General features: G+C 39.7%; 6 protein-coding genes across 6 annotated transcripts in view; 4 read left to right on the forward strand and 2 right to left on the reverse strand.

The window, feature by feature from the left end:
- The window catches only part of LOC104798940 (F-box/LRR-repeat protein At5g63520), a 5,492-nt gene extending 4,847 nt beyond the window's left edge, over positions 1-645 (forward strand). Inside the window, exons 11-12 of the mRNA XM_010521204.2 lie at positions 1-122; positions 264-645. Of these exons, the coding sequence (XP_010519506.1) occupies positions 1-115 (115 nt within the window). The 3' untranslated portion in view covers positions 116-122; positions 264-645. The remainder of the gene's footprint in view (positions 123-263) is intronic.
- Positions 646-1,421: 776 nt separating this feature from the next.
- Positions 1,422-3,836, reverse strand: LOC104798942 (gamma carbonic anhydrase-like 2, mitochondrial). Its single transcript, XM_010521205.2, has 2 exons — positions 3,371-3,836; positions 1,422-2,077 (listed from the first exon to the last, which is right to left on the reverse strand). The coding sequence occupies exons 1-2, from the start codon at positions 3,765-3,767 to the stop codon at positions 1,701-1,703; spliced, it is 774 nt and encodes a 257-aa protein (XP_010519507.1). The 5' UTR covers positions 3,768-3,836; the 3' UTR covers positions 1,422-1,700.
- Positions 3,837-4,944: 1,108 nt separating this feature from the next.
- On the forward strand, positions 4,945-8,138 carry LOC104798943 (non-specific phospholipase C6). Its single transcript, XM_010521206.2, has 4 exons — positions 4,945-5,839; positions 5,926-6,428; positions 7,338-7,514; positions 7,600-8,138. The coding sequence occupies exons 1-4, from the start codon at positions 5,226-5,228 to the stop codon at positions 7,896-7,898; spliced, it is 1,593 nt and encodes a 530-aa protein (XP_010519508.1). The 5' UTR covers positions 4,945-5,225; the 3' UTR covers positions 7,899-8,138.
- Positions 8,139-8,558: 420 nt separating this feature from the next.
- Positions 8,559-10,287, reverse strand: LOC104798944 (mediator of RNA polymerase II transcription subunit 30). The gene is made up of 3 exons (XM_010521207.2): positions 9,684-10,287; positions 9,144-9,236; positions 8,559-8,858 (listed from the first exon to the last, which is right to left on the reverse strand). The coding sequence occupies exons 1-3, from the start codon at positions 10,050-10,052 to the stop codon at positions 8,760-8,762; spliced, it is 561 nt and encodes a 186-aa protein (XP_010519509.1). The 5' UTR covers positions 10,053-10,287; the 3' UTR covers positions 8,559-8,759.
- Positions 10,288-12,149: 1,862 nt separating this feature from the next.
- Positions 12,150-13,697, forward strand: LOC109115972 (nuclear transcription factor Y subunit C-1-like). The gene is made up of 3 exons (XM_019200814.1): positions 12,150-12,709; positions 12,771-12,948; positions 13,448-13,697. The coding sequence occupies exons 1-3, from the start codon at positions 12,169-12,171 to the stop codon at positions 13,449-13,451; spliced, it is 723 nt and encodes a 240-aa protein (XP_019056359.1). The 5' UTR covers positions 12,150-12,168; the 3' UTR covers positions 13,452-13,697.
- A 113-nt stretch (positions 13,698-13,810) lies between these two features.
- On the forward strand, positions 13,811-16,469 carry LOC104798945 (protein transport protein Sec61 subunit gamma-3). Its single transcript, XM_019200815.1, has 4 exons — positions 13,811-13,959; positions 14,076-15,029; positions 15,177-15,292; positions 16,281-16,469. Exons 2-3 carry the CDS (start codon positions 14,936-14,938, stop codon positions 15,290-15,292), a joined length of 210 nt encoding a protein of 69 aa, XP_019056360.1. The 5' UTR covers positions 13,811-13,959; positions 14,076-14,935; the 3' UTR covers positions 16,281-16,469.
- Positions 16,470-16,927: the final 458 nt, after the last annotated feature.

A 16,927-nucleotide genomic window follows, 5' to 3' on the forward strand; every position in this document is an offset into this window, starting at 1 on the left:
CTCTTCCCGGGAGGAGAACGGACGTAGAGAGCGGTCTGTTCGCCAGTGTCTTCACGTTTATAGCGCAGCATATCTTTTGGTATCATATACTCATCCATCTTCATCTTCTTCCTGATGATGGGGTTAGTGTTTTCCAGACCTTTTAGAGAGTGTATTAGCACAGTTTATATTTCCTCTATTACGTTGAACATGTTAGAGAAAGGCACTGAAATTACGAGACAAAGAAAAAGAATCTTAATGAGTTCCGTATGATTTTGGTTCAGCAAATGGTGTTGGACTTAAAACAAAAGAGAGAAGAAACTGCAGGGGAGAGGAAAGGGGGAAGGGATATTGGCACGGCTCAATCAAATGAAATTACTCTGACAAAGACAGCCACCGAGAGATTTTATTTGATTCAACCGTACCAATATCTCTTGGACTCATTACTTACCTGTCGATATTTGAGATTGATGCTTGTCCTTTTTGTAAGATTCTGAAGCCAAAGATGTCGGACGAGGAGCAGAAAAAACATGTTTTTGGGTAATGGAGATTATGTTAGGGACTGGTTTCTCTGTGTTCATATCATATGTGTGTGTGAGTGTGTCTGTCTGTCTATATATATATATTGTGCAGGAAGAAATGAAATCGGAATGGTTGATATGTCAAGATCTATGATGTGATGAGAAGGATGATTATATATGTATATGTATATAAAAGGTTTCCATTTGGACTTGGAATGGTTGGTGACGTATATAGCATGTACCCATCTGCTTAAATCTTCTTGCCATGCAACAGTGCATGATGATGGTAAGTTGATTTGAGCACATATGAGCGGATGATGATGATGATGATGATGATGAATTATTTGATGGGAGTTAAAAAGGGGGAGGGGTGGCAGTTGAAAAGGGGTCCCAAATCGTTGAGACATTCTGAAAGCAATCCATTAACTAATAATTCCCCGCTCTTCAAGTTATAAACTTTTGGTTTTGGATAAATCTTTTTTTTTTCTACCCATAAATTTGGGATGAAATTGACACGCGGAGAAACCCCTTTTGCGATCTTGGTCAAGACACCATTGCTGACTCCTTTGCTTACGCAAAGATGACATAATTGCTTAAATTTAAGAAAGAAAAAAAAATTTATAATTCAAATAGCTCAAAACCCAACCAAAACTTTCTGTCCAAATACATTTTTGTCTAAACTTTTATCTGAGTTAGAGAGAAAAAAAAAACCTCGTTATTTCCTGTTTATTTGGTCTCGGTCACCTTTCACTAGTTCAAAAGATCTGCTTTGTAAGATCACAATTTGTTTTGTATTGGTATTTCATCCTTTTGTTAGTATTAAATGTATTTTTAGCAAATCTTCACTAACAGACAAAAATTACCTAATTCTCCATCTCAAGATTTCCCAACAGAGATGGCATATTGTAGATGATTAATATATGTAAGAAGTTCCCCTTTTTTTATTTTCCTCATGGGAGAGAAGAAATCTTCGCCACTATCATCTGATAGAAAGAGATGAATTTTACAAAGAAACCAAAATGAGATCAAGACAACAGTTGAAAACAAAAACAAAAACAAGCTTGCCTGTTTTTTCATGTTCTGCAGCTACTTATTCCAATACGAAGAATCCTCAGATGAAACAACACAGCAAACCCGGAAAACAAGAAGCTTCTAAGTGAGGAAGTGCCCGAAACCAGAATAAAGAGCTTCTAGAAGCTTCTAGATAGTGATCCCCAGCGATTTTTTGAACTTCTCGACTTCTAGATAGGCTGTTGAGTAAGGAAGAAACTCGGAGAAATGATCCCTGCTAAGGTAGTTGATGGCAACAGCGAGTTTTGCAATCTCTAGGGTTTCTTCGTTGGTTAGCGTTCGGATGAATCTTGCAGGGTTCCCTCCCCATAGCTCACCAGAAGGGATTCTTCTTCCCGGTGGCAGGACAGAGCCTGCTTCCAGGATTGATCGGGTTTCGACCAAGGAACCTTCCATTAAGATGGAGTGTTGCCCGATGATGCACTCGGGTTCAATGGTGCACGATCTCAGGAGACTGTATGCACCCACTGTCACATACCTATCGATCAATGTCTCTGCCGGTAATCCTGAAAGTACATAAGGAACCCTAAAATCAGTTTTTTTTTTATCACATCATATGAAGATTTAGATATTATGAAACCAAAATCAGGACATGTTAATGATGCCATTGCTCTCCTCCTAAAGATATAAATAGAGAAAAGCTTGAATGAATCTCGAATTGGTGATACTGTGATGCTCTAAGTAAGTATGTACTTCTTGTTTATATTACCCACACGTGATTTCCATATCATCTTGTGCCCTGTGGTACTGACAGTGAGAAACATGATCCAATAATACTGCTTTATGCTTTAACAATAACCCATATACCTTTGTTGATAACAAGGAACCAGCATTATAAATTGACAAAATAAGCAATCCAAGATTCAAAATGGTTTTAGGAAGAAGCAAGGAAAAGGCTAACTCAGCTTCAATGCACCCTTAGAATATACATAGCCCAACTCACAAATTTTTAAGGTCACCGGTCAAGCGGACAGCTTTAAGTACAAGTTATAACACAGTTTTGCCTGAGAAGCTGATGATTGCTCTTTAAAATTGTTTTTTTCTTTTCTGATTGACATTTAACAATTAGTAAAACTTATCTCAGGGTCAAAACCTCCCAAAACCTAAACAGAAAGGCAGGTGTGCTTAAAATGCTCATGAAACCCTTACAGCTAAAGCAAGCTTAAGTATTCGGTCACCTGGAAGGTGGAAAATTATCACTAAAATATCTATTATCACGCTGCTGCAACTTCTTAGAGCTGCAAGCAACCTTACATTACACAAGATGGCCTTTGACTGCAATATCTGGCATACTCGACTACTCAACCCTTGAGGAACCTGAATATTCACAGAATAATTTCATTTTCAACAAGTTTTTTACTTATCTAGCACTAACCACCTGAATAATTTTGCTTTATATACATCCTGTTCAAACTACGCTCAACACGACTCAGAAGAGCAACAGTAGCTGAAGTGCACTCTGAACAACTAACACTCGAAATTCCGGAAACAAAAATCCTGTAGACTGATCAAACAACTATTTACACAGCCATCTGATTGCTCAATGCTTTTATTCTTCAGGAGATCGGTAAATTTCCCCCAAAATTTAGCTTCCGAAACATTTTCGATGGTCCAAATGGACAACGAAACAAACCCTAAAACCCAAATAACCACATTATCAATGTTCTAATTCACCTATCAAGGATAAATCCAAAATCTCAAAAGCCAGAAATCAAGCAGCTCAACCCAAAGCCATTAAAGCAACCAGATGGAACCACATAGAAACATAAAATGGGGAAAAAATGGAGATAACAAAAAACCTGTGGGAGATGACCAAGCGGCATGAACAACACAACGTTCCTGGACATTGGAGTTGAATCCGACGGTGATCTTGTTCAGATCCCCGCGCAAAACCGCGCCGTTCCAAACGGACGCGCCGTCCCAGACCGTCACCTGACCGGCCAACACGACGTTGGGAGCCACGTAAGCATCAACGGCAACCTTCGGCTGCCACTGTCCCAGTGGTATGATCTGTCTCTGGCCCCTGTAGTCCCATTTCACCCGATCCGGCGACGGATTCACCGGCGATTTCGGCTTCGGAACCTCCGTCGTAGCCACCGCCGACTCCGCCGCCGCCGCCAAGTTACGACGGATCAGATTCGAAAATACGGCCGAGGCGACGGTCCTCCTGGAAACGCGAGCTAGCGAAGTCGCCATTGCTATGGATTCTGTATTCTGCCAAGGAAGGATCTGTGAAGAGAGACGCTTTCCAGAGAGAGTCGTTGTAGGGGTCCTCCGTATGCTTGAAATGAACAGAAGGAATATTTGGGCTTTAAAATGGGCCTAAATTATTTGGGCCTGGCCCTCTAATACAGATGTTCGCTCATCTAATGGGCCTAGTGGGCTCAATTTGGTACTCTGTGTCCGAACAGTAAGCAGCCATGTTATGACCACCATGAAGAAATCTGTTTTCAAGTAACCGAGTTTAAGCAAAATACAAATTAATGTTTCATAAGAATCTTATTTAGACTAATGTTTAGTAAAATAAAAGTACATATATTTGGACCCACCTAAGAAAATTCATAATTAAAGAATAAAGTGAAGCACTAAATGTATTAGTGCCACTACTTTTTTTTTTTTTTTTAATATAAACTTTTGTAAAAAGAAGGATTATGACACTAACATGTTGAAACGTTAAAGATACAATTCCTACCTTTGCTTTATGTCTCGCAATTACCAAAAGGTTATTGTTTTAATAGATCATATAGAAAAAATAATAATTTTATTATATTGTCCATGCCCTTTTATTATTTCTTTTTTTTTTCAGAATCCACTATGAGCAACTCTATGTACGTATTATTATAATATATATATATTATGCGATTAAATATGGTGGATCCATTTGGTGTATTCATGTAAGTGTCCATATAGACAAATGCACGAGACATTAACACATCACATGTGACACATCTACGTGGTACCACAAGGGCCATGCCTTCTCATGCAGATGCCATAAAAACTCTACATATATTAACATTATTTTATATGCACAACATATGAAGATGGTTTAATAATTTATAAACATTCCAAATTGGTTTATACTAGATGATTTTTTTCCGCGATGAACTCTTTCCGTGGATGAAATTGATCCAACTTTACGCTCATTAATCGGGTATCTGATCTTTTTATAGTAAATTAGATTTAAAAAAGAAACGAACGCCCTGTTGATTTTCCTTTTACGGATTTTATCACTTGGAAGAAAAGAATCTTTTTTTACAAAACGAGACCACGTAGATAAGGAAAGCGGTAAAAACGACACAAAGTCTTGCTTCCTCCGACTTCGCATTTCCCAATAATTTCCTCCTTTTATATTCATTTTCTCGCATTTTCTCGTCAACCAAACAGACCCAGTTCAGTATCCACCAGAGCTTCTCGCTTTTTCTTCTGTGAACTCTCTCTTCCTCTCTCCAACCTTTTTTTTTTCTCCTTTAATCCTCAGTAAAAATCCAGAAAAGCAGACAAATCCTTTGTCTCATTGTCTTTATGTTCTTTCCAAAAACAAAAACCAGTGCAAGCAAAACAAAACCGCAGAATCATATCCTCATAAAGCTTTTACAGTAGTTTCTCTCGAATTTTCCCCAGAAAAATAAATCCGAACCCATTTATCTGAAATCGATGACAACCTCAAGAAACAGAGCTTTCTCTCGTCCATCGACATTTTCCCTCTCTTTCTCGCTCTTTCTCGCGTTCTCTTGCCTCCTGATACCGAGACACGTTGCTCAAGGAGCCCATCAATGGCAATCTCCGATCAAAACCGTCGTCGTTTTGGTGATGGAGAATCGATCCTTCGATCACATGCTGGGTTGGATGAAGAAATCGATAAACCCATCGATCAACGGAGTCACGGGTCGAGAATGCAACCCGGTTTCGACAAAAGATCCAAATAACACCCGGATCATATGCTTCACCAACGACGCGGAGTTCGTGGATCCGGATCCGGGTCACTCGTTCGAGGCCGTGGAGGAGCAGGTATTCGGGTCGGGCCGGATCCCGTCGATGATGGGTTTCGTGGAACAGGCTCTGTCCATGCCCGGCAACCTGTCGGAGACGGTGATGAAAGGGTTCCGACCGGAGGCCGTACCGGTTTACGCCGAACTGGTTAAGGAGTTCGCGGTTTTCGACCGATGGTTTTCTTCGATTCCCGGTCCGACCCAACCGAACCGGCTTTTCGTCTACTCCGCGACCTCCCATGGCTCCACAAGCCATGTCAAGAAGCTCCTCGCTCAAGGGTATTAATCTTTCTCGCCATTTTTATGCAAAATTTCAGATTTCTTTCCGATTTCCGGTTAACGAATGCATCTGAAACGGATCTCAGGTATCCGCAGAAGACGATATTCGATTCGGTCCACGAGAACGGGATCGATTTCGGGATATATTTCCAGAACATACCCACGACATTGTTCTACAGAAACCTCAGAAAGCTGAAGTATATTTTCAAATTGCATCAGTACAACCTGAGATTCAAGAAAGACGCGGAGAAGGGTAAGCTACCGAGCTTAACCGTGATCGAACCGAGGTACTTCGATCTGAAGGGCATGCCCGGAAACGATGATCATCCGGCGCATGACGTGGCGAACGGACAGAAACTGGTGAAAGAAGTGTACGAGACATTGAGATCGAGCCCTCAATGGAACGAGACAGCGCTGATCATAACGTACGATGAGCATGGTGGATTCTACGACCATGTCCAGACGCCTTTCGAGGGTGTACCGAATCCGGATGGCAATACCGGACCGGCTCCCGGTTTTTTTAAATTCGACCGGTTAGGTGTTCGGGTTCCCACCATTGTGGTCTCCCCTTGGATCCAGAAAGGAACCGGTAAGAGATTTTCTCTTCTTTATTTATGCTTATTTCTTTTTTGTTTTTGCCATCGTTTATGCTTTTGTTTCATTATTTACATATTATTTTCTTATATATATATATATATATATATATATATATATATATATATGTTGGTTGAGACATCAAAATTATATCAATCAGATCATTCATTCGGTTTAAAATTGTATAGAGTTTGTTAAAAAATTATATTTAGAATATGAAATTTTTATTTTTCCAAAATTCAATCTTATTCGATTTATATTTTATATTTTAAAATATTATTTTTACATCTAATTTGTTACTGTGTTAGACTAAACTAACACAAAAACAAATTATTTATTAAAAATATTAATTTTAAAAAACATTTCGAAACAAAAATTATAATATGTGGATTGTTTTTATGTACACTACGTGTGGGGACTCCGTGTGTTGTGTTCCACCGACTTTTTGACTCTGTTTGGATATCTGATCTGAGGGGGGCCAAAAATCAAAATCATTTAGAAATTGACAATTATTTTATTATTATCAATTGGAAGGAATTGAAAAATGTAATTCCACATTTTCAAAGACATCAATAATTAAATTCATTTATCATATACATCTTATTATTCTACAGTAACCACATACGGACAAAGATCCATGTAGTGGTGGGGGGGAAAAAGTATTAAATATCATTAGTTGTTCTAATAAGTCTGTGTTCTGTAATACTCTTACAATTTTAATTCTTCACAATATTAAATTGTTCGCTGTTATTTACTATTTATAGATTGTAGCAAAGGCGTTGCAATGTGTATGAATCTCTTATTCTTTGAAATATGAAAAATATGTGTGCGTATGCAATGCATATGTTTATATTTGCATGTTCACTGATTTTTTTTTTTTTGAATTTTTGTGTGCGGGGGGAAGTGGTGAGTGGACCAAATGGGCCGACGGAGACGTCGGAGTATGAGCATTCGTCAATACCGGCGACCGTCAAGAAACTCTTCAACCTCTCCTCAAATTTCTTAACGCACAGAGATGCGTGGGCCGGCACTTTCGAACACATCTTCTCTCCCCTGTCCTCCCCTAGATCCGATTGCCCTCGTAATCTTCTTTTCTTCTTCATTTATCTAAAAAAGAATTCCGATATTTTGTGTAAGTTTTCAAATGTTATTGTGGTTAATTACAGTGACCCTGCCCGAGGTTTCGCCGATGAGAAGTACGGAAGCCAAAGAGGAGGCGGCTCTGTCGGAGTTTCAGGGGGAAGTGGTCCAACTGGCGGCTGTCCTGAACGGAGACCATTTCCTCAGCAGCTTTCCAGACGAGGTCGGGAAGAAGATGACTGTGAGAGAGGCGCACGAGTACATCAGAGGGGCCACTTCTCGGTTCATCAGAGCCAGCAAAGAGGCCATCAGCCTCGGGGCCGATGAATCCGCCATTGTCGATATGCGCTCCTCTCTTACAACTCGGTCTCGAACCAACCACTAACCTCTTCCCGGTGTTGTTGTTATTCTGTGTGTGTGAGGAACGGAGAAGCAAGGGAACTAGATGACAGCTTCTTCTTAGGTTGGTTAGTTAATGTTGTCAGCGTTGTGAATTTTGATTCTTCTTCTTCTTCTTCTTCTTCTTCCTGAACAAACACTGAGAATCCATGGATGTAACCATGAGAAAGTACTTTTATATGAGTGCGTTCTCTGTTCCACCTAAATTCCACATACATTTTACTCATATCAAACAGAAATGAAGTGCAGAGTAAAATCCGTTTTCGGACATGGATTACCCGAATCATAGGTATTCAAAATTTGGGAATCCGACCGCTCGCAACTATGAAATCGGTCATTTGTCGGTGAAAGGACCGATTTCCTTGGCCGGGGAGAGAAAAGGTAGGAAAGAGATAAAGGGATGACGAGGGTAAGAGAATGGTGGCTAGCGAGGCTGCGAAGGAGTCTCTCTCCTCTCCTCCACCCTGATTCCCTCTCATTCTCATCTCCTTTCTTCTTCAGTCTTGATCTCGCAGTCGGGTACCCGAGCCCTCCTCTCACTCCACGGATACCCGACCACCACAAGAATGAGACGGAACCCGAAGGGATGAAGCCGAGGATGATATCGAGAAAACTTGGATACCCGACCTGCACCCATCCACCCTACTTTGGACCAAGTCTGATTTGATTCGACATCATATAGTCCGATGCTTGTCCAAATCCGACAGGCCACATTGTGTTGTGTGTGTATATGTCAGTTGCTACTACTCTCATCTCAGAAACGGGAGGAAATTTTACACATGGTACTCGACATAAACGAACAACGAATTATAATCTCAACCTAAATTGATTCCACATCAGACAAAACTCACAGAGAACATGGGCTTTGCCAAGTCGAGATATCGGCGATCAGAGCTCGAATTTGATCTATTAGTGCTTTGACATGGACATTCTTGTTTGCAATCTCCTGCAATGCATCCATGGAAGATCATTACTTTAGGCACTCTAAAAAAAACCATTTGGCGATGGTCATTGGCACTGAAACCTCGAAAAAAGAAACAAACTCGGTGGCATTCTATAAAGCCATTGCACCAAGGGAAGGCAATATCACATAGGTAATCAGTAATATCTCGAAAACGAGTTGCCAGTGAATTCACCAATGTTCATCCTTGAGGTGTTTGAGTATGAAACATAATCTTGAAAAAAGAATAAGAAGCTGAAAATTGAGTAAACTATGGACAGAAGGCTATACCTTTCTCAGACTCGAGGCTCGCTCCTCCAACTTTTCGACCTCGTCGTCATCCATGGGAGATCCTGGACCATCTGCTGTTTCAGATGCTTTTGCCTATATTCCAATGGAGAAGGTTTAAGAGCCATGTCCATTAGGCTGATTAAACAACTATCAAGCACACAGACTCTGCAGATAAGCTAAGAGTATCAGCCTTTTGGATATTCAAAAACAGCCTTCTGAATTTTCAGGGTTTATGAAGGAATTTGTTTTTGAGTCCATTTACACTACGATTCGCACAAAGTTTTCTTCACATTGCAGGATGGAGATTTCTATGGATATTGCCAAACCATAGTCATGGTGGTCAAATTGTTCCACTGGCGTTGTATTCTAACCAACAAAAACCCTAAATTGCCAAAAAATTCTACCCGGAAGCAAATGTCAGAGCTAAAGCTTCTCTAAATTCTTAATGCCATAATCTTATTCAGAATACTGGAATTCGGTAAAGCGAATCGAACTGGCCAAACAGTACGAAGTTTAAGAGGATTGAATTAAGTTCATTACTTTTTGTGAAGTGGGAATCGCAGCAAGAACAGCACGAAGGGAAGCGACGGAGTCCTTGTAGCGAAGCCGAGCCTCGTCGAGCGAGCTGTTTCCGCTTCCTCCGCCGCCGCCGGAGTCTGTGTGATGGGAGGCTCCGTCCAACGCCGCGGTATCGGCTGAAACGGTGCCGTTGGTCGCCGCCGCCGCCTGATTGGAGGCGGATGTGGACCACAGGGTTGGATTGCAGAGCTCGTCGTTCATGGCGGAGATAATCTGGAAAGCTGCCTGTACAGTTTCTTCCAGAAGCTTCTCCCCTTCTAATGCAAGCTCCTGCGCCGTCGTCGTCTTTTTCGCGGTTGCGATAGGGCCCGCGAGCGATTTCTCCTCCATGAAGGTCGGAGTCTACGATTCAGATAGAGCGGTGTTCGTCGTCAACTCACCGAGGAAATTTTCTGAAGCTCCTTTTTCTCGGATGCCAAACAGAGGTTTTAGAGCCGATCCGAGATTAAAAGAAAAAAGTTCGATTTCTCAGCTTAACAAAGAACATAAATTTTCTGTTCTATATTATTCAATTAAGGGTGTCAAAGTAGCCGCCTCGAATCGTCAATGTTCGACTCGTTTAGTTTGGATGGTTTTGGTCTAAGCTGGTTAGGTTTCTTTTCTAACGAGTAAAAAAATTTCTGACTCACATCACCCGTCATTTTTCCAATATCAACGAACCAACTCGTTGAACCAACATATATAATATTCTTTATTTATATTTATTCTAAATCTCAATCAATATTTTTTATATATAGTTTATGATACGAGAGTTTTATTAATTTTTTTTATATTTTTTATATATAATAAACTATATATAAAAAATATTGATTGAGATTTTAAAAGATAAAAAATTATCTAACAATAGTTTAATAAAAAAATAATTTAAATAGATAATAACAAAGAAATATATTTTAATAACATTTTCATATTTATACTCTAATTTTCATTTAATATTTGCAATTATCACAATTATAATAATTAAGATATTTATAATATCATATAAATGATATGAAAAAAAAGAAACATAAAATTATATTAGATTTTTTTTATATAATTTTTTTTTAAAAAAAGTCATCTCATTGAGTAGTCTGTCATCTCGCCGAAGTAGATTCATTGAACACGTATTTAATGAGCCTGACTCGTTAGGTTCATTTTTTAATGAACTGAACAAATCATGGTTCAGATAAGTTCATTTTTTGATGAGCCATGAACCGGCTCGCTAACTGAATTCGTTTTGACACTCCCTATATTCCATACTCATAGTTTTGTTAATTTTATGAAAAATATAGTATTTTTATATGGGAAAAACTCTTGAAATTCCTAAACCGGCAGGAAACTCATCCCCAAACTTAAACTTAGAGTTTTTTTATAAAAAAAACTTAAACTTAGAGTTGTTCAACTTAAAAAATTTTGACACGATAATTTCTAAATTTGATTAAAAGTATCGTAATCGTCTTTACAATAAATTTGACTAAAATAATATGTTGAACAATTTTACGTAACGCAAGACACGTCAGATTTTAATGTCATATATACAAAATCAGATTTAATAAATACAGTGTAACAACATCGGTTCGTAATAGTAAACATTCTGGTTCAATAAAAATAACAATTTGGAAGATATTTATGGGTTCGATGACCTTTTCTATCATCGCGTCTCTTCTTTAAACGACATCATTCTCATAGAAAAGTATGGGATGAAAAAATCTAACCCAATGTCGGTTACTTCGACAGCCAAATGCTCATGTTTCGATAGAGACGCTACCGATCTGGATCTAGAACTCGAAAACTGTCAATGATGTTAATTATTTTGATCTCTGACGTTATTCCAAATCTTTTGGTTAATCGAAATTTTCACTATTATGAACCAGTTTTGTTAAATTGTATCTATTAAATTCAGTTCTGCATATATGATATAAAAGTTTGATATGTCTTGACAATTCACGTGTCACGTAAGTTTGTTCAACACATTATTTTGATCAAAATTATTGTCAGGACGATTATGATATTTTTAAGCAAATTTAAAAATTATAGTCTCCAATTTTTCAAGAAATAAATAAAAATACCTATAAATTTAGGAATTAATGTTTACCGGATTACAAATTTGAAAATTTTTAGGCTTTTTTCTTTTTTATATTATTCAATATTAAAATTTTTTGTATATTATATATATATACACAATTTAAAGTTAGATTCTTTGTCCAAAAGAACATATTCAAAGTTTGCTTTTATTTCATTATTTGCTAAATCAAAATTGTTTTTTTAATGTGCTTCATATTTTCATAGTATACGCTTTATAATGAAATGATATGTATCAAATATGCAGATTATAGATTTAGTGTCATTACATACATATATATTGAAATCGAAATGAATAAATAGAAAAATAAAATAAAACACGGAAAAATCAGGTACATCGCTGTCCACCTTATCCAAATTATTAAATCCACCGAACACTCCCAAAATGGACCAAAACAACAACCAGCAGCCGCATTCCTCCGCCTACCCTCCTCCTCCTCCTCCGTCCGCCGCCGCCGCCGCCTCCGGAGGCATCGTCCCCTCAGCCGCCGCAGCAGCCGGAGGAACCCCCTACCACCACCTCCTCCAGCAACAGCAGCAGCAGCTCCAGATGTTCTGGTCGTACCAGCGTCAGGAGATCGAGCAGGTTAACGATTTCAAAAACCACCAGCTTCCTCTCGCTCGGATTAAGAAGATCATGAAGGCCGACGAAGATGTCCGCATGATCTCCGCCGAGGCCCCGATCCTCTTCGCCAAGGCCTGCGAGCTCTTCATCCTCGAGCTCACGATCCGATCCTGGCTCCACGCCGAGGAGAACAAGCGTCGCACCCTCCAGAAGAACGACATCGCCGCGGCCATCACCAGGACCGACATCTTCGATTTCCTCGTCGATATTGTCCCCAGGGACGAGATCAAGGACGAGGTCGCGCTCGGCGGGATGGTGACGCCGACGGCGAGCGGTGTTCCGTATTATTACCCTCCGATGGGTCAGCCGGCGGGGCCCCGCGGGGGGGGGGGGCGGTGTTCCGTATTATTCCCCTCCGATGGGTCAGCCGGCGGGTCCCGGCGGGATGATGATCGGGAGGCCCGCCATGGATCCCACCGGAGTTTATGTGCAGCCGCCATCTCAGGCGTGGCAGAGCGTTTGGCAGACTTCGGCCACCGGCGATGAGGTGTCGTACGGAAGCGGCGGGAGCAGCGGCCAGGGTAACCTTCAGGGCCAAGGGTACGTTTCCCTTCTTCGTGCTCTAGTCCGGACAGCAAATGTGCCTTGTTTGAGTGGTCATCTAGGGGGTTTAGGACTCGCCATGATAATTGAGTTTGTTTTATTCAAACTACTGTTTGGCTTTAAGTCGAGGAACCTGGATGTTGACATCTTAGCCATATTTGTTCCAATTCTGTGCCTGTTCGTTGTCATTGTTGATCCTCTGAGGTTGGTCAGCTCAATCAAACTTGGTATGTCTGCGAATCTTGAGAGTCCAAGATATGGGGTTGCAAGTAATCATCTTTCTGCTGTCGTTATATTGCCAGAGTGCTTTCTGGTGTTGGTGTTTCCTCTTTGTTCCTGAACGCTGTCTCCATTGTACCATTTGTTGATAGAAAACTTTGCCCAGTCTTCTTCTTCGGATCCAAGACTGAAACTTTGAGATTGCAGATTTTTCAAAATGCCATCTTGCTGTCTGTTTCTGTTGGGAATTGACAGTTTTGTATCATTTTTCTTGCAGCTGAGCATGAGGATTTCAGATGCCGCCTTCTTGCCAGGTGCTGCTGTTGAAGACAGTGGAATTCAGTCGACACTACCTTGATTTTTCATGCATCTGATTTATGTCTGCTGCTTTCAATTTTACGGGCTTACTTGGAAAAAGAAACTCAGCCTTCTGCGCAAAGCTTATAAGACAATGCAGCCAAAAACCATAACTGCTGCAACTCAGCCTAACAATATGTCGAATGTGCAGTTTCTAATTTTCGCTTTCATTTTTCTCCCGTGCTCTTAGTTTCACGATCTGCTCGTCCACTTCTTCGTATGAATGATGATCACATCCGATGCGTTGCAGTGTTCTTGGTGAACATATTACAGTAACATATCTTTGTCTATAGGGATTTTTTTTTGGGATACTTTACTTGAGCCCTTGACAGGTGACTTTCCAGTATTCATAACTCAATAATGCATTTTTGGAGGCTGGATCCTTGATATGGTGCTCAGTCAAGAGAGCAATAGTCATTAATCATTATCCAGGTACCTCTTCTTGGTATTGGCTCTTTCTATACAGAGAAACATGTGGGAATGGTGATCTTTGGCACTGGTTTGGATCCGAACCTCTGATCTTCTGCCTCCTTCCTTTCGCCATGCAGAAACATATACATGCAAAGGCGGTCGGTCCATTGCTTCCTGACAGCTGGAGACCGAGCTACTGAGCTCGTCATGGCGGCGACCAGAACGGGAGGTTTAAGTGCCGCAGGACACTATCAATCATCGCTAGTGAAGCCAAGACAAAGGTACATATTAGATGAGGGATTTCGGTTCTTAGTTGGGTTGGATTCGGTTATATTCTCGGCTTCAGTTTTTTGAAACCTTTTCGGTTTCAAAAGACCTATATCCGAATTTTTATATTAGATTCATTTAGATTTGGTTTTGGTTTCTATACGATAAAATATCTATTTTTTGACGAAATTCTCTGTTTTTCCATTATTTTTATATTTAGATTCGATTTGGTTCTACCCATTCGCAGAATTCGATTCCAATATTATTCGGTTCGGTTTTGCAACAGAACCGAAATGCCGATGCCGACCCTTGGTACATATACATAGAAAATCTAAGATTGTGAGTTTGTGAATGTGAATGTGAATGTGAATGTGCTTTATAATCTTTTACTTGTGAAGCAAGTAAAATTGCAAAAAAAAATGGTGTAAAGAAAAGGTAAAGAGTACACTTTTTTTTCCCGCAAATTAATGTAGGTTTAGAATAAGGAATATGTTAATTTGAGGATTATAGTTTCTATCCCGAAGCCTATATTAGAGGACTTGATTAATTGTGATGGTTATTGTTATTTAACCATATTTTCTTCCCCTGCATCCACAACGTCAACGGGACGAGACAAAAAGTATAAAAGAAGGCCGTCTCGAAATCAATCGATCATCTTCCTAATCCTAACGAGGAACCATCTTGGAAAAAAAAAAAACCCTAATTTGGCTACCATCGGATCTTCGAAGCCATGGAAGCCATTGATTCAGCTATCGATCCTCTCAGAGATTTTGCCAAGAGCAGCGTACGCCTCGTCCAGCGTTGTCACAAGCCCGATGACAAGGGTAAGCGATTTCTTCCGCTTTGATTTCTCTGCAATTTTTGGATTTTTTTTAAATCTACCAAAAAATAGGGTTTTTTTTTTCGGATTGTTGTGGTTTGATTTGTTTCGTTGATTCGGATATCTTAATCTCGGTATTCGCTGTGCGCAGAATTCAGAAAGGTCGCCGTGCGCACGGCGATTGGATTCGTCGTGATGGGGCTCGTCGGGTTCTTCGTGAAGCTCGTCTTCATTCCGATCAACAACATCATCGTTGGATCTGCTTAGGTAAATTTTCAGTTTGAAAATTGCGGTGCTTTTTTCATTGTACGAAACATCATTGTGCTTTAGGCTTTTACCTTTTCTGGAACTTGCAGCATTGTTATGGTTACAATGTTTCCATGGTCTGCAAACCTTTTCAAAATTGGCAATGATGTGTTCTGGTCTATAATTGCATCTGAACAGGACAGATATTATTGGGATGCTTTTTATTTCTGATACAGTGGTCCCATTGAACTCTAGGGATTATGATTATTGGTCGATTAAGTTGCTATAACAAGTTATCAGTTGCATTTTGGATCTCTTCAGGTCGGCTTTTACGGCCGGTTTCTTGACATTCTAGGCATGTTTTGTGTGGGTTTGAGCTGCATTTGCGAAATCAGGTCTTGAAAGGCCTAAATGACGTAACCGGCTTCTATCCTTTTGTCATTGTCTAGGCTTATGGTTTCGGCTAGTGAGTTTGTCCTGAATCTCCCTTTGTTCATCTGTTAGCGGTTTGTGCTTTCATGGATCCTATTTCTTGTGCCTTTTTCCTTTCTGCCGCTTTAGCTCTTTGTCGAGGAAGGTTGCTGCCCAACTGGCTTTATATATGAGTTTGTGAATTGCCACAATTTTCTAGGGAAGCTCCTAGTCTTGGAATTCTGTTGTTTGTTGAAGGAATTTGAGGAAGTGTAGACTTGCAATGACTGGGTGATAATCATCTAACTAAATATGCATCCTACTAGAACTTTGAATCTGTGATCCTTTCTTGTCCTCTATTAGACTCTCTAATAACACAAATCATGTAGTAGAATATCTTTTTTTTGGTAAATTCTACAATATACAGCCCCCCCCCCCCCCCCCCCCCCCCTCCCCCGCCGATAAGCTTCGCCGCCATGATCTTTCGCCGGATTTTCTCAGCTTGTTATCCCCCCCCTCTCCCTGCCATGCCCCCGACCCATCCACACACTGTTGGATTTTTTGGGATGTCTTTTGGTCATCTCTTTGTTCTTGGCAGGGGAATGATGGTCGAAGAAGAAGATGAGCATTTAAAGAGAATCCAAATGCCATAGAACTCCGACCTTATTAGACTTCATTAGGTCTTCTTGTTTTTCCCTAATTGAAATGTTTTCATTATATGTCTTTTTTTTTTCTTTTTTTCAAGATTCTTCGTTTCATAAAAAATTAATTTCGCCGCTATTTCTTATTGGAGGTTTGCTCTTGTCTTGTAAATTTAGATAAGCATTATATCAAAACTATCTTCTTTATTACATGCGATTTCAAATCATTTTTTTTAACTTAGTTTTATATGACCAATATAATCAATGTGACCATCGTATAAATTTAAATGGTGTGATCAATGTTATTAGTGTAATCACCATATAATTTTAACAATTGATTTTGAAATAGATCACGATAATCATATTGATTCATATAGAAAAGGATGTAGATCACACTGGTCATACAAAAAATGATGTAGAAAAGTATAAAAGTATACACTGGAGTATATATCTATATAACAAAAGATGGGTATTTTTTTTTATAATGGCCCTTCGGATAAATCAATGTCTTCTCTATATATATAAGTAAATGTTTCACGTGTGCATTCTTCTGGCTCGAAACAAGGTATTCCAATGGAGATACATCTCTTGAGCCTGGTTCTGG

This window comes from Tarenaya hassleriana, unplaced genomic scaffold (assembly GCF_000463585.1).
Source record: "Tarenaya hassleriana unplaced genomic scaffold, ASM46358v1 Cleome6, whole genome shotgun sequence".
In the NCBI taxonomy this organism is placed as follows: domain Eukaryota; kingdom Viridiplantae; phylum Streptophyta; class Magnoliopsida; order Brassicales; family Cleomaceae; genus Tarenaya; species Tarenaya hassleriana.